The 27568-nt window shown below is 39.7% G+C and overlaps 1 protein-coding gene across 3 annotated transcripts; it reads left to right on the forward strand.

Annotated features, from left to right (window-relative positions):
* Window positions 1-489: 489 nt before the first annotated feature.
* scn1laa (sodium channel, voltage-gated, type I-like, alpha) lies at window positions 490-27568 on the forward strand. Of its 3 annotated transcripts, XM_071473882.1 has the most exons (27): window positions 490-833; window positions 5058-5374; window positions 5871-5986; window positions 6651-6743; window positions 6912-7040; window positions 7842-7933; window positions 8767-8973; window positions 9189-9252; window positions 9397-9538; window positions 11264-11470; window positions 12251-12514; window positions 13187-13558; window positions 14205-14337; window positions 14473-14711; window positions 14804-14977; window positions 15074-15430; window positions 15549-16028; window positions 18718-18847; window positions 18954-19108; window positions 19358-19531; window positions 19716-19838; window positions 21781-22053; window positions 22169-22225; window positions 23619-23756; window positions 23905-24009; window positions 24115-24385; window positions 24498-27568. In XM_071473882.1, the coding sequence occupies exons 2-27, from the start codon at window positions 5111-5113 to the stop codon at window positions 25685-25687; spliced, it is 5949 nt and encodes a 1982-aa protein (XP_071329983.1). In that variant the 5' UTR covers window positions 490-833; window positions 5058-5110; the 3' UTR covers window positions 25688-27568. The 3 variants fall into 3 exon arrangements, with proteins under 3 accessions (XP_071329983.1, XP_071329963.1, XP_071329972.1); XM_071473862.1 differs by lacking the exons at window positions 490-833; window positions 5058-5374; window positions 5871-5986; ... (1 more) ...; window positions 7842-7933; window positions 13187-13558; XM_071473871.1 differs by lacking the exons at window positions 490-833; window positions 5058-5374; window positions 5871-5986; ... (2 more) ...; window positions 7842-7933; window positions 13187-13558 and having other exon boundaries at window positions 8732-8973.

Genomic DNA, 27568 nt, shown 5'->3' on the forward strand with positions numbered 1-27568 from the left:
GAAGACCTATGGAAATATCCCTTGTAATGCTGTCCGTCTCCACCAGGGGGGCTTAGAGTCACAGTGAGTGGCTCACAGGCAAGTCAGCCACCAACTTCACAGATGTAAGCCTACTGTTATCCATATGCAAAACAGAAGGGCTGCCTGGCAGACAGACATACCTACACGGCGTGCCTGTTCTGTGTAATGAAGTGTTTCTTCATCTGTTGTTTTCTCACTGACTGCGCTGTACTCACACAAGTTGGTGTAATGACCGAAAACTTGATCCTACGTTTGAATAACTACACAACAGGCCCCCAAAAACTTTGTGTCCCCACTGACCCGATCCGCTCACTCTCTCTCTCTCTCTCTCTCACACACACACACACACACACACACACACACACACACACACACACACACACACAGAGTTTCAGAACTCAATCTGATTATGTGGCTTTGGCTTTTAGTTTCTGATACATGCCAGATCGCAAACATCCCGACAATTACGCACGATAACGTCCACCACAACAGAGTGTGCCAGAACAGCCATTCTGGCATCTCTGCACTCACTTGGTACCTCGGACATCCGGAAGCGCAGCTGCACACTACTGCGCGGAGGGGCGGTTGAAACACGCACTCTCTCTCTCCCTCTCTCTCTCTTTCTCTCTCTCTCTCTGCTTCTCAGGGCTTTCCTCTTGAAATCGTGGAAATTACCAGGTCTACGCTGGGACAAGCGTCAAACATCGCAAACGGACGGACAGGTTTTGGTGAAACGACATTTTACCCGCACTGAAGTTAAGCCACGACATTTTCTACACTGCTGTTCACCTGTCGAGGATGGAAAACTGAAGGTGAGTGAGGCATAATCTGTTAAAGTTGTATCTGAGAGCTTTTTCTCAAACGAGATTGGTCTGACAGTTATCAAGAAGTTGGTTTATTCCTGCAAATGATTTATGGAAGTCTGAGAAAAACAAAAAATTCTATCTATCTATCTATCTAAATTATATATATATATATATATATATATATATATATATATATACATAAAGAGAGAGAAGAGAGAAAGAGCTGTCCTTTAGAGGTTTCACGCTTGACAGTATGTATTACTTTCTTTATTACATTTTACTGTATTGTTAAATGTGATGCTTTATGATTGTAACAGTGTCGGAGGATGTGTATGGAAAAAGGTGATTGATCTCTTGCAGTTCATATGGGCGGTGACTACAGTGCAAATCATGGGCTACCATATATCACAGGAGTTAATGGGCATGGCAGCAATTATTAGCCCACACTCCATCTTAGGCGACTTCCTGCTTGCATAATTGTCAACATCATTATTAGATTGCTGTCAATTAGAGATCATCCTGTTCTGTTTGCTTTCTATCCGGACTGTACACACACACACACACACACACACACACACAGACAGACAGGCACAGACACAGTGCAGCCCAGCAGATTGTACATAAAAAAAAAAAATAAAAAAAAGACAGTATCATCAGCTATTTCGCCAACGCCCTGAATGAGCGAGCTCTAGTCCTGATCCTGTAGTCTGTAAGAGGCAGCAGCAGGCTTTAGTTGTGAGCACTTAAGAGCTGTGAGTGTGTTGGTCCCAGAGGAGCCCACAAATACTGAGGTGTGATCACTGTGCATACAGGTATGTTTAAGTTAAAAGAACATGTTATTTCAATCCTACAAAATAATGGTTGTCATTCTACTAACCAGTGTTCGTGTACTTGTTTGGAGGCCTGCTGGGCTAGTCAACATAACAGCAACCAAAACCGAGGAATAGTGCACTGTGCATTAGTCTTCACCTGTACTGTATATCTTAGAGAAAATAACCTCTAACAAGTAAAGAACAAGTAAAACTTTTGTCAGAGTAAATCAGTCTAAGTTCAAGCATATGTTTTGTCTCAAGACAACACTCCTATATTGAAAAAGGTATCGGCCGTTGCTATTGTTCCTCCCATCCATACCAGCCCTGAAGAAATCCTTTGCTTATGTGATGACCGCAGCTTTGACAGACACCAACTTGATTTGACTAGTTCAGACAGGATGAATCCTCATACTACAGTAGGTCTAGCTGAACCTCAGATTGCTTTTTGACACAGAACTAGGACCAGGGATTTGGGGTACTGCAGTAGACACGGATCTTTTCAAAGCCAGTTTGTAACCAGCTCAACACAATCAATTTCATTTCAAAATGGATAGAAGTCTGACAGCAGAGGCAACACACTGTATCATGCATTACTGTACACTGAAAATCAAAATCTCTTTAACTGTAATGTCCAAACCAAAATGAACAAGTACAGTTAATGTAGGCAGCAACTGTTTCACGATCAATTAATCTGTTGATTATTTTCTTGATTAATCAGTTAGTTGTTTGGTCTATAAAAAGGCAGAGGATGGTGAAGAACATCCATCTCAAATGTTTTGTTTTGTCCGACCAGCAGTGCAAAGCCCAAGGATATCCCGAATATCAAAGCTGACTAAAGGGACCAGATAATATCCACATTTGAGAAGCCAGCACCAGAGAATTTTTTGTATTTTCTTATTAAAGTTTTTAAGAAGAAAAAAATCTAAATTATTGATAATGATGATAATTAATTGTCAGAACAGTTACCAATTGATTTTCTGTTGATCAATTAAGCAACTAATCGTTGCAGCTCTAATTTACTGGAACTTTAGCCTATGAAAATCTGTTAATATATCAATAACGTATTTATCCTTTGTCAGCACTAGCTTTGCCTTGCATTGCCTCAATTTGTTTTATTTTGAAGCCTGAAGCAATGGGCTACAGTCTGTCACAAGCATCTCTTCCTCCATCTAAGTGCCCAGAAGCAGTTTGAGGTCAATTAAATTAAGTTAATAAAGATTTGAAATGAGTCATGAAATATTCAAGCTGAACTTCCCTTTGACACTGCGTGAGTGTTTAATATAGGTGACTCGGGTGGCCAGAGGTCACTCATCACTTAAAACTCATCAGCAGGACGCAGTTAAATGTATTGTGAACAGCAAATACCAAACTAATGTGTTGAGATTCTGTTCCAGCGAGAGTTGGTGGAAACTAATGTATCCATTTTAGGTTAGTCAGCATAAGGTCATGATGCCGACAGGTTGCAGATAAATTGAAGTGGGCCTCTTTGAAGCTTCAAAGTGGCAGTTCATATCTCAAGTTGTGTGTGAGTTGAGAATGGATTGACAGAATGATGCATACCTCTTTAGAGGTTAGTCACTGCAGGTTGACCTTGTTGGGTGAACATCAGATCAAGGTTTGTTTTATTTTATGTTTTCAGAAAGTTATCAGACAGTTAAGAAGTTTGTCTTACTGTTGCTTCCTTTCAACCAAGAGCACATTGTAGTCCTCTAAATAGTTACAGGCTACAGATGTGGAGTGACTGTTGTTTTTTATGCTTCATTTAAGATCATCACCTATCAGAGGTACTTCATCACCGCAGAAGAAACATATGGGCTTCAGTAGCTACTGCACCCTACATTATGTAAACAACATATGGTGCATTGTAACAAAGGGCTATGGTCTTTACTCAAAACTATGATGGTGTTTTTTGTTTCACTCATAAAGGCTGCAGCACAGCAGAATAGGTGCATCATGAACAACATATGCCGTCATAAATCACAATAAATTCATGATTTATTTATTTTTTCGGTCTGGAAATGTGACTGCAGATGTGTGAAATTATAATTATAGTACATTTCTCACTGCTGAAGTAGTTTGTGTTGGAGCTGTGTTGGCATATTTCCTGACAGACACAGATACATTGAATCTTAAGTGTGTATCAAAGACAGGCCAGCCTCTCTGGGTTGATGCCAGGTCTGTAAGCACCTAACGTCCATAAGGACACTGTCTACAACAAACAGCTGGGGCTTTTTTAATACAAGTTGAAATCTAGAAATTCTCATCAAAATTTTGTCTTGCTTGTCTTAAGTCTTAAACATGCTCCTACTATTGGACATGCTATTGTGACAATGAGATGTTTAGACGAGATGACTAATACAGCAGGTGCAAATATTTGTAACCAACGCTTTGTACTTGCAAAGGCTCATGCACAGCATTTGACTAACTCAGCAGTTCAGTCATTGTTCCCCTTTCTGTCCAATCAAGTTGGTGCCATTGATGCACACGGAGCCAATGTAAAGGCAATCGACTGGAGAAGTGTCTTCATAAATTTCATAGTATTTTGTACAATACCACAACCAATTCCACTGAAAATCAGCACCTACCTGCAATGTTTCACCTTTTGTGTCTCCATTCAACTCAACTGTCTCTGTGTAAACCAAATATTCTAGTAGATATGAAGACCATGTGGATAGACATTAACTAAAACTCAGAGCCTCTTCCCCCTGTAGTTAGACATCCCTTTGTTGTTACAATTACATCACAATCATGTACAACTCAGTGCTGAGGGCAGTTGATTGATCACTGTGTTTGTGATTGATTTTTTGCATCACAGCACAACGTGTGGAAGTATTCTATTACACTATTACATTCAGATCAGGCAAAAGCTCTCAGTGGCAGGGCACCCAGAGAGATGCCGAGCAGTCTGTAGTGCATTCATATTTAATACTGCAAAGGTCTGGCTAACACATCATACCAGTCAGGCCTATTAGTAGGATGGATCTTTTCCTCCCACCGCTCTGTCTCAGGCTCTGAGGGAAAAGTGGGCTCTTTTCATTTTGAGGGAGGGAGGAGAGGAGCGAGAATCTTACCTGGAATTGATCATTGTCATGTCAAATCTTAATTTTACCTACAGAAGAGCAGATAATTAGATCTAATTTTACCACAGCTGGCAGGAATTTATGTGTATGACAGCCATCTCTAGGCTCATTATAGCCTGCCACTTCCTGAGATGATGATCTCTGACCAAAGAACTGAACCGCACCCACCTCCCTTTCCACCGTTTCAAGCAGTCCACATACTTTGTTGGGGGAATTCATTGCAAAAATTAATGAGGATTAGCCGGAGGTCAACCATTTTTCAATTTAATAATATATCATGTTGGAACGAACAGCTGTTAACCTCTAATCAGAGCTCCTTATTTGTCCTGACCCCTCAGGCCTTTCTCATGTTGGAGGCTAGCTGTTCTCTCTGAAGGTGCAGGATGAAAAGATGGCACAGCTGCTTGTACCACCAGGTCCAGACAGCTTCCACCCCTTTAGTCGTGAGTCCCTCAAAGCCATCGAGGAACGGATTGCTGAGGAGAACGCCAAGAAACCCAAGGGCGAGAAGAAAAAACGCAATGATGAGAATAAGCCCAAGCCCAGCCGTGACCTGGAGGCAGGCAAATCACTCCCTCTCCTGTATGGGGACATTCCCAAAGGCATGGTGTCAACACCGCTGGAGGACCTGGATCCCTACTACAGTAATCAGAAAGTAGGTTTTTAAGCCTAAAGTTTGGATTAATACCTTGAACACAGAAAAATCAGAATTCAAGTTTCATTTTGACTCATTGTGATAAAGAACAGTTAGATTTTGACAAAAAAATATTTTTGCTCATTTGTCATCACAAGACCCAAGTATTGGACTACTGTTTCAGAGAATGGTTGATTTGATTTTTACCTTAACTGTGTTCACATTATTTGTGGTTTAATACTTCTAAAGAGGCTGAGGGAGAGTTGTGCTGAGATGAAGATTCTCTCATCTAGCACTGCATGCAGCTGTTATCATTGCAGTGTTGCCATCTGGCCAGAGGCTTTGGTTCTTAGATGACAGGAAGACGAGGCCAGTAAAAAGGATTTATATAAGGTTCATCAGCAATATATACAAAATGTGACCAGTGACTTGCATGCTGAAATGTGCACTGTAAACCACAAGAAGTCACTCATTAGAAATAAGAGTATTTTATACATATATCTCTTTTTCCTCTCAGACTTTCATAGTATTAAACAAAGGAAAGTTCATCTTCCGCTTCAACGCCGCTCCTGCCTTGTACCTCCTGAGCCCCTTCAACCTTCTTAGAAGAATATCAATTTGGATTTTGGTACACTCATATCCTTTTAATCAAGATATTAATCTGATAAGCATTAGAGAGCCATTTTTAAGTTTGGCTATTGCTACATAGCCAGTGTAAGCTGTTTACTTACCATTCTCGCCAAAAACTTCATCCATCATTGTGTTTACAAGAAAAGAGGTTATAATACGTGCCCTGAGCAGCGCTACGTCTTCAGGGGAGCCTGGATGCCACAGTGACTCAGGTTTGGAAAGTGATGAGGCAGTGCAGCCTGGCTGGAGCTAGCTGGTTAGCATGCAGTAGAAGAAGCAATAGACATAGAAGTGAAACAAGAGTCAACATTGGCATTGATTTCCACCACTGGAGACAGCTGTTGGGAGGTATGGGAGCGAAGTTTGATGTCGAACTTGCAACCTTTCTTCTAGACTGGTAAGTAAGCGGCTGTTCATGCTCATGTTGGCTATGTATGTCTGTCTATGCATGTCAGTGGCAAAACTTACAAATAGCCCTTTCAATGATGCTTATGTTGAGCCCCCACTCAATCTGTGTTTTTTTTTAACCTATATCTGATCACTGTTGGTCAACATTAGCCAAGATTGCATTGTTTACATCGTTACTTTGTTTGAGAAATGATAAATGATTAAAAAAAAAAAAAGGTGCTAAGACAGTAAAATAAATGATTTCCTTGACAACTGCCTTTAAATTGTTCAGTGTGGTGATCATGTGCACCATCCTCACCAACTGTGTATTTATGACACTGACTAGACCGCCTGAATGGACAAAGAATGTAGAGTAAGTTCTCCATTTCTCCATGAATTGCACATTGAATCACATATTTTTATACACACACACACACACACACACACACATATATATATATAGCATCATATATATGTATAGCATCACAAATGTATCAGTGTAGATGCTGTGTAGACTAACAGTTACATTTTTTTCCAACAGGTACACATTCACTGCAATCTATACCTTTGAATCCCTTGTTAAAATTTTAGCTCGAGGGTTCTGTATAGGAAAGTTTACCTTTCTAAGAGATCCCTGGAACTGGCTGGATTTCTGTGTCATTGTTATGGCGTAAGTACTTTTAAGCCAATTAGAATAATGCTTGTTACAACTTTTTCTTCAAAGGAGTCCTAGTAAACATTGTGTTCATGGTGCACAAGCTGGTAACCAACAAGTTTTGTCTTTTACTGGTTTCACATTTGGTAGCAAAAGCAACATCATTACTTACATCTGTATTACCAATTATCATTTTATTAAAGAGACATTTTTTAGGTCTTAAAGGATAAGGCAGGAGTTATTCTGTATCTTTCTTACAGCCGACAAATCCCAAACTAATAATGCATTTGAAAATCTCTCATTATCTTCATGTTTCCCTACCCTGTCTGTGGCATGCAGCCAAACGCCCCTTGGAGATGGAGATGTGAATCTTTAAAAATTGTTATGTATATGTAGATTTTAAGGGTAAATAATTCTCTAAAACTGCAGAGCAATGTACTTTTTAGCAAACAGTTCTTAAACAGGAGTACATTGTGCATTTGTCAGTCACTATTCTCAGCCACGGATTACTTTTACTAACTCAGTGTCGGTTTTGGTCTTAATATTAATGCAGAATATCACCAATCTTATCCTTTAAGTTTGTATCACATGAGACCAGGTGCATATGGTATCGCTCATCACAGTGACCTCATTATCATTTTACCTTCATCAGTGTGCATGCATGTGCAGGTCACACTGTTGCTTCACCTGATTCTGTATGTACTAAAATGTAATCATGTAGTTTATCTAACCACAGTAGAGTTTTTTGCTTCAATCTGTGTTAAATGTATTGTTGTCTGAGTCAATATGCCATAGTAATTTTAAGTTTCCCTGCAGGTATGTAACAGAGTTTGTAAACCTAGGCAATCTTTCAGCTCTTCGCACATTCAGAGTGCTGAGAGCTTTCAAAGCTATTTCAGTTATCCCAGGTAAGCAGTAGCAGCGAGTGCATGTTAGTTAGCCTCTTGCACGCTGCACCTCAACCTCCCCTCTTCCTTCAGTTACCTCTCCTGACATCTATGCAGGATGCTCCGTGTATGACAGCCATCTCTAGCCGCCCACCTGTCCACCTCCTTATCACAGATATGTCACAGAGTTGTTTGAGCAATCTGAAGATCCACAATCCTAAAATCAATCTTGGGCACCCCAGGTGAGAGCTAGTTTAAATGGGAGTGTCTTCAGGTCTTCAATGGATCAGTTTCTTTGACTCTCGTGCCGCAAGTGTAACCACTGAAATCAGGAGTCTTAAAAAATCCCTCCTAAGGATTTACAGGGAAATAGTGGTTTGCATAGTTACTCTGTGAGATCTGTGCCATTTGCTTATGTCTTTTGAACAACCTGCTCTTTGTGTTTTTGCACTGTTGTTTCTGAGCGGACTATTCTTGACTGCCATTTCCTCTTCTTCGCTTGCAGTTAATGAAGGCATGATGTCACATAATCTGTGGTGAAGGTGTCTCCCATTCATTGTTGCATGTACATCACAGACATGCATGATCCTAATTTCCTGTGTCACTTTCCTCTGCCTGGTTGCTACACTGAACTTTGATAAACAGCCTCCATGTTGTCAAAAAGTTATATAATTAAGAATCCTTATCATGGCTTGTTCTGTGGAGGACAGTTGAAAAAAAATGAAGAATGACTATGTTACATTGAATATAGAGCCTACTGGAAATGTTTTGTATTGTTTGCAAATGTATTTTAGTAATGTCTTGTCAGTGACTACATAAAGTAACAAGTAACAAGTGGTATTATAATCTGGCAGGCCTGAAGACCATTGTTGGTGCGTTGTTCCAGTCAGTGAAGAAGCTTTCTGATGTGATGATCCTCACCGTCTTCTGCTTAAGCGTCTTTGCCCTCATAGGGTTACAGTTGTTTATGGGCCATTTAAAGCAGAAGTGTCTAAGGTGGCCAAACAGCTCACTAACGCCAGAGAACATCGAAAACTGGACTGAATACTCACTCAATCCGGGTGAGTATTTGATTTTCCTCCATTATGTCCTGTTTTGAGTTGGTCAGAAGTTGCTTAGAAAAAAAACATTACAGATACTACATATATTAAGGATAAATGGGACGGTATGTGATTAGGAGCAGCTAATCATGATTCTTAGCACTGCTGAGAATGGTGAAAACCACAGTCCTCACTACAGATAACAAAACTCTTGATTTTCCTTCTCTTCCCACCAGATAACTATTATTACCTTCCAGGCAAGCGAGATCCATTGCTTTGTGGAAATGCCAGTGAGGCTGGGTAAGTTTTTTCCTCGACTCTGCAAAGACTGTGTACAATATAGAATAAATATAATGCTTGTATGGTGCACCTGTTTTGGCGTACAGTGTGAATATACAGATGTGTGATCCCTTCAGTGCTTCACAGACTCTCTGTTTGTTGCAGGCAGTGTCCGGAGGGGTACATTTGCTTGAGAGTGGGGAGGAACCCAGACTATGATTACACCAGCTTTGACTCATTTGGTTGGGCCTTCCTTTCTCTGTTTAGACTGATGACACAGGATTACTGGGAGAACCTTTACCAGCAGGTAGGCAATTGAAATTCATATAAACACATGTATTAACAATTTTCAGTTTATAGACTTTTATGATCAAGCTGCAAGAATATCAATTGCTAAATTAGCAATTGAAAAAAAAGACAGAGATGGGATGTTTTTTGGTCAGCAGCAACTTGCCTGCTAAGAGCATCTGCACTCACGTGGTACGAGCCCTAACCACTCGGCCTTAGGTCACCCCAGATAATGTTCTTTTTTAATGACATTAATACAACCGATTTAAATCCAGTCGAGAGATTCACACCCACTGTTTAAAGGTACCCATAGTGGGCTAAGCATAGTGAGCAGGAGTGATGATTTTTCCAGACTTATGTATTTTGTCCGTCAATTTAAGTCACTTTAAAGGAGTGACAATGAGGAACCTGAGTAACAAGACTAACACTGAAGAGATACTTGAGACCTCATTGAAATATCAAGCCATGGTATTTTAACAGCTGTGTTACGTTGCTTAATTAATGTGACACTGCATTTTGGGTGAAGCTAATTACTTCACCTTAAGTAGCATAGGTCTTCCTTTTTTTGGTTGCTGAGTGATCCTGGTGGCAGGCTCATAAAGCGTTTGACTTCATGCATGGTTTAGAGGGCTGTATTTGCACTGTCTACTCCTCAGAATACATAAACAGGCAGAGCTGGTTGTGTTAAGCAGGGGCTTTGTCAAAGACAAAGCATTCTCACGTTACAATATTGGTATTAAAGGGAATATTTTGAACATCCTGTTCAAACAAACCTCTGAATGAAGTGCAGGTGCATCTTGGCCTAAAGGAACAAAGATGAGTCCCATTATGACTCAGGCAAACACAATGTGAATGGCCCTAAAAAGGTAAATATATGTCCAATGAATAGGCCTCTGCTTAACTTTCTAACATCATCAAGTAAAGCAAACAAAGCTCCCATGAGCAAATCTTTTCAGCACTTTGTGTAATTGGGTAGCATTGCCTGTATGGGAGTATCGATAAGCTCTCTTCTGCACCAGTGTCTCTTGGTCATAATGTGAAACAGTGATAGTTGTTATTTTTTATCCTTTTAAATCTCCAAATTTGAAGTCCTTCAATACATGAAGGTAAACACAGCTTTGCCATTTCAGTGGGTGTGTAATAAGCACAGCAACAACAGGAAAACGGTTGAGTGTGTGCATTAATGCCTACATCCTGATTCAATTATCTCACTAGTTAGTTAGATTTACAGTTAGTAATGCACGGGCTGAATGAGACAATAGTTTGACCTGAGGGTTACAGCAGTACAGTGTGTGAATCTGCACAGCAAACATTGGCCTCTGAGTGTTTTTAATTTTATATTGATTAATTTAATTTTATTAAATTTCATGTAGGTTTGTTACTCTTTTGAATGTGAATGAGCTATTGTGAATGTGAATCTGTCCACAGACAAACGAGTGGAGGGACAGAGACAATCATGTAACCTCAGCCACAGCCACAATCATAATATACATAATAATAACAATCATATGCTTAATTTACAGTATATAGCACTAATGTAAAAGCAGGCAGTTGTCTGATTCACAGAAAGGTGAGAAAATAAGAAAAGCAATGTGGTAATAAGACAGTATAAAAAGGTCAAATAAAAAAAACTATTAAGTAACTGTCAAATTTGTATAGGCCTGCATAAAAACAAGTTAGCACTGCTGATTACAAATAATCTGCATCAGTTCTCAGACCAAAACATTGTTTGTGTTCCTTTCAGACATTGCGGGCAGCTGGGAAGCCCTACATGGTGTTCTTTGTACTGGTGATATTCCTCGGTTCCTTCTACCTGATCAACCTGATCTTGGCTGTAGTAGCTATGGCCTATGAGGAGCAGAGCCAAGCCACCCTTAAGGAGGCTAAGGAGAAGGAGGAGGAGTTTCAGGCCATGCTGGAGCAACTGAAACGGCAGCAAGAGGATGCTCAGGTACACGGCAATCCATCCCCATATATTTCATTATTTCACACCACACCACCTCGTAACCACTCGTGTGCTTTAGTACCACGTATTGGACAGCTTAAGCTCTTTTCAGCACATTTTACAGACAAAGAAAAAAACAAGTTCAGTTTTCTATAACAATTGTATCTATGGTAGTTTCAGTTACTGATGAGATAGTGCTTATATTTATATATACACCTCTTGATGATTATATCTAAGATATGATTTTACTTATAAGAGTTATATAGTATATGTCCTTGTATACATGATAAATATGATTTCACCACTGTCCTCTGTGGTTGCCAATATGTAATAAACACAGATATGTGCTAAAAATGCTTCTTAAAATTTTGCTACCTGACTTGGGAGGTACCACTTCCTTAAGTTATTTTTTGACCAAAAGAACAAATTCCATTGCTTCCTGGCTGCAAAAGCTTTTGCTGCTCATTTTAAATTTTATGGCTTGCTACATCAGAGACACACCTGTACAGATAGCAGACAGATATTAGAATCCTGGATAATCCCAGTTTTTCTTACAGGATTTTGCAAAAATTCCAACATGTACAAAGTATTTGTACAAAAAATGTAAACTTCCTCAATATATTTGCTTCTCATAATGCCAAAGGGCTCTTAAGCTTGTAACTGAACTTCTCCATGAACACACTTATGCAGTTGAACACATCTCCAACACAGGGTCAGAAAAAACTAAACACTAACACAGATTTATTCCACTTGTTTACTCCCATCGTTCTCTCTTTCCTCTTCCAGGCAGCAGTATCTGCAGCTGCGGCTGAAACCAGGGAGGTCAGTGACAAAGGCGGTGGAACGGAGAGCTCCTCTGACACCACCAAGTTCAGCTCGAAAAGTGCCAAAGAGAGACGCAACAGACGAAAAAAGAGACAGGAAGAGGAGGGCAAAGGGGCTGAAGTTCCTAAATCCGAGTCGCAGGATAGCATAAAAAGGGCTCGCTGCCGCTTCTCTGTGGAATCAAACCTGCTCAACTATGAGATGAAATGCTCGTCCGCACATCAGGTTTGTTATCGCAATCGCAGTATGATTTTGTGTATGAAAACAGTATTCAGAATTTGTTCCATTATTCACTATGTATCTTTGCTAATTCTCCTCATCCTTTTTGAGTTGCTTGTGGGATTACTTTCATGTCATGCAATTAAACTTAATGTAATGTTTCTTTGACTGCTATCACAGCGACACATTTTTTCTTTTCACATCATCATCGGTATTGTCATTTTCATCATCATCACCATCATCATCATCATCATCATCACCATCATCATCGTCATCGCCATCATCATCATTGTAATCATCATCTTCCTCCTCTTTGTCCTCATCAACTTCTTATATTCTTGTCATTATCAATCATCATCAGGATGCATTTTTAATTTTACAATTTTCCTTCCTACAATGCTTATCATCATTATGATCATCATCATCATGATCATCATCTTTACCATTCTCAGTCATCACCAACATGTATTTTTAATTTTGCAGTCTCCTCACAATGCTCACCGACATCATTATGACCATCATCATTATCATCATCATCATCTTGCAGTTTTTTTCTTCACCTCACCGCAGACATCGCTTTTTATTATTTTTGCAGAGTCAGTCATTGTCATGGCCATTCTTTCTTCTTTACGGTCAGCATGTATCATGTGTCCACTGAAGAATATCTTTCTTTCCTAGTCCTTTCTGAGTTTTCGTGGACCCCTGTTCTCATCCAGACGAAACAGCAGGACCAGCGTTTTCAGTTTCCGAAGCCAAGCACAGGACGTGGGCTCAGAGAATGAGTTTGCTGATGATGAGAACAGCATTTTTGAGGGCAGCCTGGGTCGGAGGGGCTCTTTATTTCTTCCCCGGAGGTTTGATCGACGCAGCAGCAGTATGAGCCAGTGCAGCTTCTTGTCACATCTCCTGCTTCCACCCAATGGGATCAAGCACAGCTCTGTAGACTGCAATGGGGTTGTGTCTCTGGTGGGTGGGAATTCTATCCCATCGTCACCTGTGGGGCTCCGTCTGCCTAAAGTGACGGTAGATATGGCCTCCACAGCAGAAAATGTAAGAAAGGGTTGCCCAGTCCAGTTGGTCTATTCTCTTTTCACTCCATTGTAGCCTTGGTTCTGTTTCTGACTCTTTCTTTTCTCTTTGCCTATTTCCTGTCTGACTCACACTGTGTATTTCGGTCCATTAACTAGAAATCACAGAAGTGATACTTGACATTATTGCTCATCATTTTCCAAACCATGGAGAAGGTTTTAAAATGATTTCCAGGCAGATATTGAGTTCTATTCATTCCAGTAGGCTATGCAGTCAACAGTTAACTGCATTTACTTGTTTAATTGTTTTGTCAAAGTTACATTATTGTTGTGTGCTGATGGAATTGCAAACTCCGTGGAGTTGCATTCAGAGAAGCTCCAACATCAATACTTTGGTAGATGTAATATGAATCTAGCTGTTAGATTTTAGAAAATTTGCACTTACCATTATACTTTTACCCAATCCACTATGACTGGCAAACATAACCACTTGCCAATAAATATGCAGCTTTCTAATGCAGAGTTTCCTTCTATTTTTTGCAGTTTTGCACTGTGGTACTAACACAAAATGCTGACATTTAAATTCATGTTTGTAGCTACTGTACATCCATAGTATTATGTTGTGTTATTGTCTGAATTGTGTCTGTAACAATCATCTCTATCTCCAGGCTGACACCACTGACACAGAGTACAGACAGGCTGGTGGAGGTACAAACCAGGAGCAAATGGACTTCCTTGATGGCCCAGAGGCCAGACAGAGAGCCCATAGTATAGCTAGTGTCATAACCAGCACAATGGAGGGTAGGTATTCTGCACCATGGTATGACTATCTTATTTTTAGTCAACATATTAATCTTTAATACTGATATTGAAAAGATAAATATTGCATGTACATAAACATATTTATTTTTGTTTTTCCATCAACCTATGCATCAGAGCTTGAAGAGTCGAGGCAGAAGTGTCCTCCTTGCTGGTACAATTTTGCCCACACCTTCCTCATCTGGGAATGTTGTCCAGCATGGCTAAAGATCAAGAAGGTGGTCAAACTAATTGTGATGGACCCATTCGTGGACCTAACCATCACCATCTGCATTGTTCTCAACACATTGTTTATGGCCATGGAGCATTATCCGATGTCTCCAGGTTTCTCCAAGATGCTGACTGTGGGCAATCAGGTGAGTGGATTGTAGAGTGTAGCATACTGAAAAGTTTTCAAAAATAGGTATCATGTTTATGAATGGTCTGTATGTCTGTTTTTTTATAAAAGGTATTCACCGGCATCTTCACTGCTGAAATGGTCCTCAAGATCATTGCCTTGGACCCATACTATTACTTTCAGGAAGGGTGGAATATTTTTGATGGAATCATTGTCAGTTTAAGCTTGATGGAGCTGTGTTTGGAAAATGTGGTTGGCATGTCTGTTCTGAGATCGTTCAGATTGGTAAGTCTATGTATATGTGTGTCATTGCCAAAATGTTCAGGAGCATTTTGAGTGCAGAAATGTATGAAATTACTTCTTTTTCTTCTCTTTTTACAGCTGAGAGTGTTCAAGCTGGCTAAATCATGGCCCACTCTTAACACCTTGATCAAAATAATTGGTAATTCAGTGGGGGCTTTGGGCAACCTGACCCTAGTGCTGGCCATTATCGTCTTCATCTTTGCTGTGGTGGGCATGCAGCTGTTTGGAAAAAGCTACAAGGATTGTGTGTGTAAAATCTCTCCAGACTGCACTTTGCCCCGTTGGCACATGAATGACTTCTTCCATTCATTCCTCATTGTGTTCCGAGTGCTTTGTGGGGAGTGGATAGAGACCATGTGGGACTGTATGGAGGTGGCTGGGCCGGCCAAGTGCATCACTCTCTACATGATGGTCATGGTTATCGGAAATCTTGTGGTACATTATCATTTCTTATTGTCTGTTCATGAGTCAACTCATACTTGAGTTTTGCTCTTATCATAAAGTACAGTAGCTAAAAACAATCTTAAAGTTAAGTAATGTCATTGTCTGCTAGGTGCTGAACCTGTTCCTGGCCCTGCTGCTGAGTTCATTCAGTGCTGACAACCTGGCAGCGACAGAGGATGACAGCGAGACGAACAATTTGCAGATTGCCATTGCACGGATTCACAAAGGCATTGCCATCGCCAAGTCCCTTCTTCGAAGCAGCTGCAACAGTGTTTGTCTTGGGGATAAGAAGAAAGGGAAGGGTGATGACAAATCTCTGGATGAGCTCCACAAAGCCTTAGGGCCGAATGGTGTCCCCAACCATACCATCAGAGACTTTCCTAGGAATGGCAACGGGGATGTGATCGGAGTGGATAAAAATGGAGATAAGTACATAGTCAGCAGCAAGAGTGATGACTCTATTATGTCTTTCATCAACAATCCTAGTTTGACTGTCACTGTTCCTATCGCTGTGGGAGAGTCTGACTTTGAAAACCTCAACACAGAGGACTTCAGCAGTGCCTCATCTGAGCTACCAGGATGCCATGTGGTAAGGATGCTCTGGTGGATCTGGTCTGTTTTGTCAAATTACCTTTACTGTTGGAGATAATGCTCCTTTGAAACCAAGTCTAATGTGTGATGTTGGTTGTGGTTCTTGGCAAATACGTTTGTTGTTCAGGGAAGTTGGATGTGGCATCACGGTAGTCACTTTTAAGCACTCAGCCATGGCAACAAGGTATGAGCCTACGATGTGACATTTTCCTCAGAGATCCCATATACTGTGACCATTTAATGAGGAGAGGCCATATAGACAGGAAGATACCAGTGTGTAGATTACATTATGTGCCATTTAAGTCTGAGTGTTAAGGGGGGAAAAAGGAAATGCACTGTTTATGTGTGATTGTTTTTATGTTACTGTTGTTAATGTTAATTTACTGCTTTATTGGATTTAAGTAAGTTAAGTTAAGTTAAGCTTTAAGTAATTTTGCCTACAGGCAGGATTTTATTGAAGATCTGTAAGCAATGTCATTGTAACTGCTTGCTTGCTGCTGCTTTACAGATGCTCTCAAAGTTTTAGGAGACCTGTAAGAACACTTTACAAAACAGCGTGTTACACTCATGTCAAAGATTGCCTGCCTCATTTACATTAACCATGCAACAACCTTTTTACCAGGTCACTCATCTGCTTGGCCTCATTCACCCTCCTGTCCCAAATTATGTTTTTTTTTTTGATGCTGGAATATTTTTAATTGACTTAAACATCAATGAAAGTCTTTTCTTTCTGAAATCGCTAATTCAGAATCACATTAAAGTTTTTCTTAATTTAGTTACATTTTAGTTTAAAATTAGTTTAAACTTTTAATTGATTTTTCTGTGTGACATATCTTTTATGCTACAGTGATGCATTGCCCAACAGAAATATTTAAAAACATTCACAAAGGGGTGATGTCAACACATTTAAAATTTATAGTGATTTCAATCTGTTCAAAACGACATTTAACAAAATATTCAGATGCCACAGTTTACAGTTGATTTTACTCAAATTTAACATGAAACACTTCTGACAGAGACAGAATGGATGGAGTAGCAACACAAACACATTGACTTCAGTGCTCACAGTATATGGCAGTAACATGCTTACATCATTCCCTGCACTGCATTAGCTGGTCCCAAGACAGCCCAGTGCTCCGTCTTTCTCCAGGAAGGCATTCAAGCTGTTCTCATCTACCAGCTATTAGGAGACACACCCTGTAGAAAGCCATGCAACAACAGGCTAAATGAGAGCCCATGTGGCTACTGTACAACACCCTGTGGCTTCAAATCACCAGTGTTTTTTTTTTTATAGATATATTTCATAAGACTGACAGCAAAGTAGAAGTAGTGTGCCTATTTTGTGAGTCTCTAACTGCCTAAGAAAATGATCAGTTAGAAAGACAAGTACAGTGTGTTGTTATCTTTGTACACCTGTTTATCTAAATGAATAACAGCAATGGTATAATTTAAGAAAATCTAAATAAGATAATGACTTATTGTCACCTTTGCCTTTGGGTTAATATCATGTCTGTGAGAGTCAGGTTTCCTCTCCCACATAAAGTGGAGTTGACGCCTGTAATGTACACTCCTTATTGCCTTCTGTGTTTATGAGCACTCGGCTGCTCTTCTGCCATCAAGCTAATGAGGGTGTCCTAATGTCCTACAGAAAGAAAACATGCACGTGTTTTCATGTTGATATTTGATCATAAGATTTGTTAAGTCTCTTTACAGCATATACTGATTCATGCATGTTCTTTATTTTAGCCATCATACATTTGATTCAATCTTGAACTGGATGCATGTCAATGATTTTTGTCAAGTCCTTCTTACCAACAACCTGAAAGTGATAGTTTAGAGAAGTTATTTGATGTGGGGTTGTGTGGGTCAGTGTATCACCTGCAGTGGATTCAGATCAGTGCATTGCCAGTTAGGAGAGGCAGCAAAGAGCACTGGCACACTAGCAAAGCAATGTATAGGGCCAGTAGAAAAAAACATGTTTTAGCCACTTTTAAAAGACGCCCACCAAAACAATCCAAAATCAGTTTAAATATATGCTTCATTTAGAATATTTTATCTCCCCGTCAAAACAAAGTGAAGTTTAGCTCTTTCTGAGTCACTCAGCTGACCGCCATAGGTGTGCTTGTGCGTAGGAATATGGTAGTTTCAGCGGTTGAGAAAAAATGTAGTACCAAAGGTAAATGCTGTTTTGACGGGAAGATAAAGCGCTGAAAATATTTTAAATGAAGCATAAATATCAACAGATACTGGATGTGTGGCTAAAATATGTTTTCTCCGCTGGCCCCGTACACAGCAGCACACCACTCTGCCGTGTTCCCTGCTGCCTCTCCTAACTGGCAGTAGGAGAGGTAGATGTGAATCTACTGCAGGTTATACAGTACACTGACTATGCATGACTACCTCACACAACCCCACATCAAATAATCCCGAAATAAACTGTCACGTTAAACAATAAAACAGGCTGCAGACATCTGTTTTAATTGCAGTTAAAACATGCCAATGCCACATGTCCTGTGCAAGTGTCTTGGTATTTTTTGACTATGTATGTATAAATAACTTGATTGTGGAGGGATATGAAGTGCATGAAGTGTATGGACAGACAGGTTCTCATCATGTCACCCCCTTGCATTTGCATTGGCTATTATATTTGCTCATCTGAGACTAGTTTTACTCGGCTTCTTCCACAGATTGTAGATGACGATGGGCAGTTCAGCTCCTCTGAGGGCAGCACAGTGGACATACCAGGTGGGGAGGGAGGAGAGTCTGTGGACTTTGAGCTAGAAGAATCTATGGATCCTGATGCCTGCTTTCCTGATGGTGAATACTGCCACAACCACTGCCATCTCTGAGCTTGCTGCTAAAGCCTTGGTGTTAATCTGATATTACATGACTAAGCCACTGTTTCCTCTTTGTCTCTCCTCAGCCTGTGTGCAAAGGTTCCAGTGCTGTGAGGTAAATGTGGACGTGGGCTGGTGGAAGGTGTGGTGGACGCTAAGGAAGACCTGTTTCCGAATAGTGGAGCACAACTGGTTTGAGAGCTTCATAATCTTCATGATCCTGCTCAGCAGTGGAGCACTGGTAAGTCCCTGCTAGAAGTAACATGGCTGTGTAGAAAATTTCTCTTCCTGTGCAACATAAGGTCAAATTTTTAAATAGGAGAAAGTTTCCATTGTAAACTATATATTGTGGATGTCAAGACTTTACAGGTTACTTCTCAATTTCCTATAACATTAAAAGCAACAGTTTCTTTCTGGGCATTGTTGGCATCACTGACATTTATGCTCAGATTCACAAATAATTACTAATTGTCATTTTCTTCGCATCCAGGCATTTGAAGATGTCTACATAGAGAAGAGGAAGACTGTTAAAACGGTGCTGGAGTTTGCAGACAAAATCTTCACTTATATCTTCATTCTGGAGATGTTGTTGAAGTGGGTTGCGTACGGATTTGCCAAATACTTCACAAATGCCTGGTGCTGGCTGGACTTCCTCATTGTTGATGTAGGTTGAAACTCCTTTGCTCAAATAGAATCACACCTACTCTCATGTTTTTACACAGTTCTTAATTCTTAGATGTTTTCTTTAAGTTAAAACAATCCATGTTGTAGAATCTGACAACGCTCTCTTTAAACTGAGTGTAATGTGTCTGTTCTACCTCTGACGTCTGTGTGTGCATGTGTTCCAGATCTCACTGGTCAGTATGGGAGCCAACGCCATGGGATATTCTGAACTCGGTGCTATCAAGTCTCTGAGAACCCTGCGAGCTTTAAGGCCCTTGAGAGCCTTGTCACGGTTCGAGGGCATGAGGGTAAGGGTCACTGGATTTCTCCACCCACTGTGAGTCACGGCGCACTGTCTGCCGCCAGCTCACTGCCCTGGTACACAGCACAGTAACTCTGCAGTCTCACTCTGCAGAGGAGCAGCAGATACCCCAAAGATTTGTCGCATGGAAATGAAGCATTCCTCTCTTTTCCTAATCCTCTCTCTCCAGCTGAAATTTGTCCTCAGGGTTGACTTAAATATTTTAATAATAAAGTCTTTTTTTTAATTACTCTCTAATGATACACCAGTGATGCCAGATTTTGATTAAAGGAATAGTTTGGCATTTTGGGGAATGTGCTTATTCACTTTCTTGACAAGAGTTACATGAGAAGACCCAAAACTTGATCATTAACATGTTATATTTCAGTTATTTAATGCATTTAATGACATAACTTGTGGTTTTATTGTCATGACCGGTGGTAGGTGGGGAGGGGCCAAGCACAGACACACAGGCAGGAAGGTGCAGTGAAGGAACTTTTATAGATTAAATGATGAGAACCAGGCATTCAGACAGATGGACAGGTAGGCAGGTACAGATAACAGGTAATTACACACATATTGCAGGTGCCCACAGTACAAGCAGCACAATGGGAAACACGCACAGACATTAGCAGATAGTCTAGCATCTGACTGGGGAAAAAAGGCTGGTATAAATACTGTGGACTAGATGGCAGAAATTAGGAACAGGTGTGGCGGGGAAGTTCCAGAGATTGGAAATGGAAAACAGGTGAGCAGCTGGAAACGGGGAAAAAAGGAGGCGGGTGGAGTATGACAGGAGGCCAATAAATAGGACTAAGACAGAAAAATTATCAGGAGTTATGTGCCTGTCTATTTCTTGGCTGAGAAAAGTGAATTCCTAGAGTCTCCGTTGGTTGTCTGGAAACCTCATGGTGAAGAGAAGACTCCAGGGAGTCGCTGCTCCCTGGCGAGGAATTGGATCTGTGTGAAATCACTCCTTATTCACTCTGTAATGCACTGTATTTAACGAACGCTGTTTTTGAGTTTCCTTGTTTTCACTATGTAGGGTCCTCAAAAATTCCACAGTTGGATGAAAAATCATATACACTTCTTTCTGCTAATTATTCCACAATGCAATTCTGCACATTTTATACAGGCCTCTGCAAAAATGACCATTGTGCCTCTGTACAGCTGTCAGTGATGATGCAGAATTATGATGATTAGCAAGTGTCCAAAATCTCAGTTTGGCACCATGCCTGTTGTGATAAAAATAAAACAGCATTTCTGTTACTTTTCATACCATTACAATATTTTGCTGTGCAATCCAAGCATGGTCTAAACAGGGGTTGATAACTTATGTAACTGAAAGGGGAGGGTTGTCAGCTGCTGAAATCAATGTAATGTATTGATTAGTTGCTTTCATGCTGTGGTGGTCTAGATTTACAGCACTGTTATGATGATGGTCTTTCCTCACGTGGTAGCCAGTGAATTCCCTCATTTGCATGAACAGCTTCACTCATTCGTTTCCATTATAATTTCATTGTTTTGGATATTGTTTGCCGGGTTCTTTAACATGATTTCTTCATGTTTTATTTATGTTTCTGTTTACAGTAAGCAATTTTTGTGGCCTCCTCCTGCCTCTACAAGGTGTTTTGTTTCAATGTTTTTCTAAAGTTTAGTTGTAACACATTAAAACCACTTTTAGATATGTAGTATTTTTTTATTTGATAGATCTCCTGCCTCCTCTCCTAATTCTTTTCCCACCTTTACCATTCAGTTATCATTATATCAGAGCTTTGGTCTTAGTCATAGCTGTGATGAGCTCATGCTGATCTATATGTTGGCACTGAAACATTCACTCTTGTGTTTTCCTATTCTTACCATAACCAGAGTATACAGTGTTGTGTATCAGTTGTACGTTCTGAGGTCTCTGCCTGTTCTACAAATGGGTTCTGTGTTTCGGTGTGCAGGTGGTTGTCAATGCACTGCTGGGAGCCATTCCTTCCATCTTCAATGTGCTGTTGGTATGTCTCATATTCTGGCTCATCTTCAGCATCATGGGAGTCAACTTATTTGCTGGGAAGTACTACCATTGTGTCAACAAAACCACAGGTCAACGTTACCTTCCTTCAGAGGTGAAAAACAAGACAGCGTGTGTGGCCATGGGTAGCGTAGCTCGCTGGAAGAATGTCAAAATCAACTTTGACAATGTTGGTTTTGGTTACCTCGCACTTTTGCAAGTGGTAAGTAACTGAATCAGTTGTTAGTGTTGAATAATTCCACATGGTGTAAATGTCATACATGGAAAAATCAAAGAGCTAATACTAGTTTTTGTTTATATTGTGCATTTCGATACAGGCTACTTTCAAGGGCTGGATGGACATCATGTATGCTGCTGTGGACTCTCAAAGCAAGGTAAACCATTTTTCATATATTACATTTTTTATTACATTTTATTATCTCTCTTGTAGATTGTGCTTCTTAATGTCACAATACTTTAAGTCATGTTATAAGTTATAATTTTCATTAAATCAAAATTTTCACTAGTTGCCATTCAGTATATTTACATTCTGTAATTATCAATCAATACAGTATATAGATAATTTGAAATACCTAAATAAAAAGAAATCAAGCAGAGAATCAAAACACGTTTTTATATGTTATATGACAAGATATTTAACTTCTCTTCTTTCATAAGTGAATAAGTGAATTGTGACATTAAGTTTCCATGCCACATTAAAATCAAGTTACAACACAGAAAACAAGAAACTGTAAAAAACAAGCCTATAGGTTGTTTTTGCAGCAGGTTATTATGACCCATAGTTATGTTTTGTTGTTATCAAAACATAAAAATGGGTCATCTTGTAGCCATGGTAATTATGAGAAAGGAGCAAAGGGAAAAGTGCGGTGATGTAGTATATAGGGTGACAAAGTCCATGTCAGGAGGAGGCTGGGGTCGATGGATGGGTCAACAAAATATAGGAATATGAGATAGGAGAGCAGTGATTTCCATATGAAACCAGCGGTGTCTGTTGTCGCTATTATCCATGAGCGTTTGACAAAGTTATCCACATTCTTATTATTGTTACCATGACAACTAAGATCATCTAATGTTGAGGCGGTACTTATTTCAAGCTTAATCACAATCCTTTTTAAACCTAACCAAGTAGTTTTAATGCATAAACCTAACCAAGCCATCACCATTATTATAGTAACCATGGTGACGCAGGTAGGTACGCTGCTTTTGGTATGGTCCACCTGTTTATTATTGTAACCATGACAACCTGCCACCATTTGAGGAGACACTCCTAATGGGTCATATCACAGGATTGAAAAAAAAAACGACTTATATGGTTGTTCAGGTTGGAGGCTCGTTGCACTGCAGAGTTGAGATGCATTGTCCAAGTAAATTTAAAAAGCATATAACAAAATATCAACATTTAACTATTCATACTGCATTTTTTTTGTCAGTGGATCACTTGTAATTTTTGTTAAGGAGTAATGGAACAAAACCTAGTAAGCACAGCCAGCTGTTAGATGTAGAGTTGCAAGCACCAGACTGCACTGCACCTCCAGCTCCTCATCACAGTAACCAACTTGTTTTACTATCTCCTGCTGTAGTGTGCATGTAGTGTGCAGCATGATTGAACTTGCAAGTATTAAAAAAGGATTTATTATAACAACATGATTTTATTTAGCTTTGCTATAAACAAATACAACAATGGTCCAAAGAGTTTTTGCTTCCTCCAGGACCTGTAAAATCGCACTAAACCCTTAACACTCTTATCTCCACTTTCTGTCATTATAGCCAGAAGAACAACCTGAGTATGAGATCAACCTGAAGATGTACCTGTATTTTGTTGTTTTCATCATATTTGGAGCTTTCTTCACACTCAATCTCTTTATTGGTGTCATAATAGACAACTTCAATCAGCAAAAGAAAAAGATAAGTATCAAATCTCCTTTCTAAACAAAATTGTGTGTGTGTTCTGGCGGACATGCATTTTTTAAAATCATTACTTTCAGTTTCTCTTGCTGCAGTGTATCCTCATCACCTTTGCTGTGATTTAACATGCCTCATATTCGATCTTTACTTTGGAGGCCAAGACATCTTCATGACTGAGGAACAGAAGAAATACTACAATGCCATGAAAAAGCTGGGGTCAAAGAAACCACAAAAACCTATTCCTAGACCGTCAGTATGTAACTTTATTCATAATTGCATCTAATCTGCATTATGAATCTGTAGTTCTTTCAGAGCACCTAAAATGAATTTTTGTTTCTCTGCCTTGTGTCTGTTTCAGAACAAGATTCAAGGATACATCTTTGACTTCACCACAAAACAAGCTTTCGATATTGTAATAATGGTTCTAATATGGCTTAACATGGTAGCCATGATGGTGGAAACTGCTGACCAGTCAAAAGAAAAGGACAACATTCTCTATTGGATTAATGTAGTGTTCATTTGCATCTTCACTGGAGAGTGTTTGTTGAAGATGATCTCACTTCGCCAGTACTATTTCACCAACGGCTGGAATATATTTGATTTCATCATAGTCATTCTGTCAATCGCTGGTACGATTCGCCTCTTTTCTCTTGCCAGATACCTATATGCATGTTCATTCATTTTCTCAGCATACATGTTTTGTATGTACTTTGTTTAATGTGTTCTGCTCTCTTTCCTTAGGTATGTTTCTCTCAGACCTCATAGAGAGGTATTTTGTTTCGCCAACCTTGTTCAGAGTCATCCGATTGGCTCGGATTGGTCGCGTCCTCCGCCTTATTAAAAGTGCGAAAGGAATCCGCACACTCTTGTTTGCCTTGATGATGTCACTGCCTGCCTTGTTCAACATTGGTCTCCTGCTCTTCTTGGTGATGTTTATCTATGCCATCTTTGGCATGTCAAACTTTGCTTATGTCAAGAAGGAAGCGGGTATAGATGACCTTTTCAATTTTGAGACATTTGGCAACAGCATGATCTGTCTGTTAATGATCACCACCTCCGCAGGGTGGGATGGCCTACTAGCTCCCATTCTCAACAGAAATCCGGATGACTGTACTGCTAAAATGGAGCATCCTGGCAGTTATGTTGTAGGAGACTGTGGAAATCCTCCGGTGGGAATTGCCTTCTTTGTGAGCTACATCATCATCTGTTTCCTGATTGTGGTGAATATGTACATTGCAGTCATCCTGGAAAACTTCAGTGTGGCCACTGAGGAGAGTGCGGACCCACTAAGTGAGGATGATTTTGAAAGGTTTTATGAGGTCTGGGAAAGGTTTGATCCTCATGCAACACAGTTCATGGAATACAATAAGCTGTCAGAATTTGCAGATGCTTTGGACCCACCATTACGCATAGCCAAGCCTAACAAGCTTGAACTGATATCCATGGATCTGCCCATGGTGAGTGGTGAACGCATTCACTGCCTGGACATCCTGTTTGCATTCACAAAACGTGTTTTAGGTGAGGGTGGGGAGATGGACATCCTAAGGGGGCAGATGGAGGAGCGCTTCATGGCTTCCAATCCTTCAAAAGTGTCCTACGAACCCATCACTACTACACTCCGCCGCAAACAGGAGGACACATCAGCCATTGTCATCCAGAGAGCATACAGGCAATATACAAGGAAACACACTGCCAGTAAGACCTTTGACACAACCAGTGATAGCATTCAAAAGAATGAAACGGTCACTGAAAAAGAGGTTGCTGTCACAGACAACCTCAAAAAAAGCAGCACTGATATAAATGAACTAGCACCTTTAACTGCCTCTCAACCATCATGTAACAGTGTGACAACAAATGGAAAAAACAAATATGAAAAAGACAAAAGTGAAAAGGAGGTTGTTGGCAAAGATGTCAGAGAGCAAGATAAATAAAAGAGTCTTGACAATGACAAAATGTTTACAACCTTTGAAAGTGACTAAGACATCAACTGGACTCTCTTCCTTAGTACGGATATCTATGCCAAACTGACCATGCTTACTTGAGTCTAAGGGTTGGTGCCTAAATGGAAAGGTTGCTCAGTCAAGCTGTAGTGGGACCATTTTGGCTGTGGGAGGAGCAAGGATGACTTTTGACTCTTTGTGATGATGGGCAACATTTCTTCAAAGTGTTCTAAAAGACACATTAGTTAATGGTTTAACTTCTATTGCAGCTAGCTCTGCTATCCAGTGTCTTGAATTATTGTTATATCACTCATTGTTGTATTACTTTACTGACTTATTTTTCAACCAGATAAAAAGTTTTAATGTTATTACGTTAAGAATTCATAGTTTGGTTAATTGACTTTTTATACACTTTTTTTTACTCTTCAAAAGGGTTTTTCCTTCAGGGGTAGTCTTTTCAATAAGCAGCATTGCTTTAAGGCTAGTCTTGCTAACTGATAGCACTTAGATTACTTGACAAATCCAAGAGACAGTGTCAGAGTTGCTGCAGTTAACAAAAAAAAATGTAGACCTGCATGAATGTTTCTCCATGATTATGCATGCTAGAGTGTACTATTTTCAGCAACACTTGGCAGAAATACTTTGCACATTCACATTTTGTTGAATCATCAGAATAATTCACCTACTTCATCTCAGCCTGCTATGTGCTATGTATGTAGCTACGATTTATTATATTGCTAATTATGTACAAATTTTATCATGAAACTGGGCTAAGAAGAGAATCCTCAATTGGGGGTTTGTCTGTCAAAGCTGGAAATGGAAGAAAAAGCCTGTTTCTTTGCACACTTTAACTGACCCGGCTATAAGTTACCTCACTTAACCACAAACCTCTGACACTTTGCTCTAGGAGGAGATCATCTGTAATATTGTCTGTTTTTTTAGGACAGCAGCATCACTTCACATTTTTGACTTCTCCGAAGTACAGGTGTCCTCCATGTGTCTACCTTTTCTTCATTTCTCTGTTTTCTGTCTTAGTTGCTTTCAGTGATGAACCTCAGTGTGTACTCTACAATGATAATGAAATTATGGAATTTATGGAACATTATTACTATTTATTACCCCTGATATGAAACCAAATATATATTCTCCATGTTCTGCTGTATTCAGGCAGACAGGGATATACGTCCAACAGGAGCTGTGAGGTGAAAAATGTAAATGTCTATAAAAACTGTTATACATGGATGGTAATTCTTCTTGATAAGCAAAACCCTGTGTTTGATTTCTGGTGATATTATATGCTTATTCTATGTAAGCTGTTTTATTCAAACTTTAACTGCATAATTTATTTGGAAATTGTGACTGAATGAAAGGGTAGCTGGTCTTTCATGTTTCTGTGTGCTTTGTAAACTGTTTTCACACAGTTTACCTCTCAGTCTTTATCATGATAAATATCTAAATCGGATGAAAGATGGCTCAGAATATTTTGAATGATTGTCTCAAGGACATGGCATTACACAGCTCATGTGACATTGGCTGTTTCCTACTTCTGTTTACATTTCATAGTGGCAGTTGTGTTACTTTTGTCAGTTCTTCCCGTGACATCCTCCTGAAACTGTCACAACTACATCTGTTGTTCCATGTTATAAAAGTATAATTCCATTCATGTAGGTATATTTTGCATGTAAGTAAAACTTTCAATACTTACACTATACTTTATGCATAATGAAAGAATGCTTTGATTACAAAGAATTTAACATCATTTCCATCATTCATATGCATAATGCTTGTAGTGTTTAAATAAACTGCATGCAAGACACTGCTATAACCCATTTCAATGAAAAGCCAAAAGAATAAAGATTACATGTACCTCAA

Source organism: Trachinotus anak, unplaced genomic scaffold, assembly GCF_046630095.1.
Source record: "Trachinotus anak isolate AG129_WGS33_773 ecotype Australia unplaced genomic scaffold, CSIRO_AGI_Tana_v1 ptg000001l, whole genome shotgun sequence".
Taxonomy (NCBI): domain Eukaryota; kingdom Metazoa; phylum Chordata; class Actinopteri; order Carangiformes; family Carangidae; genus Trachinotus; species Trachinotus anak.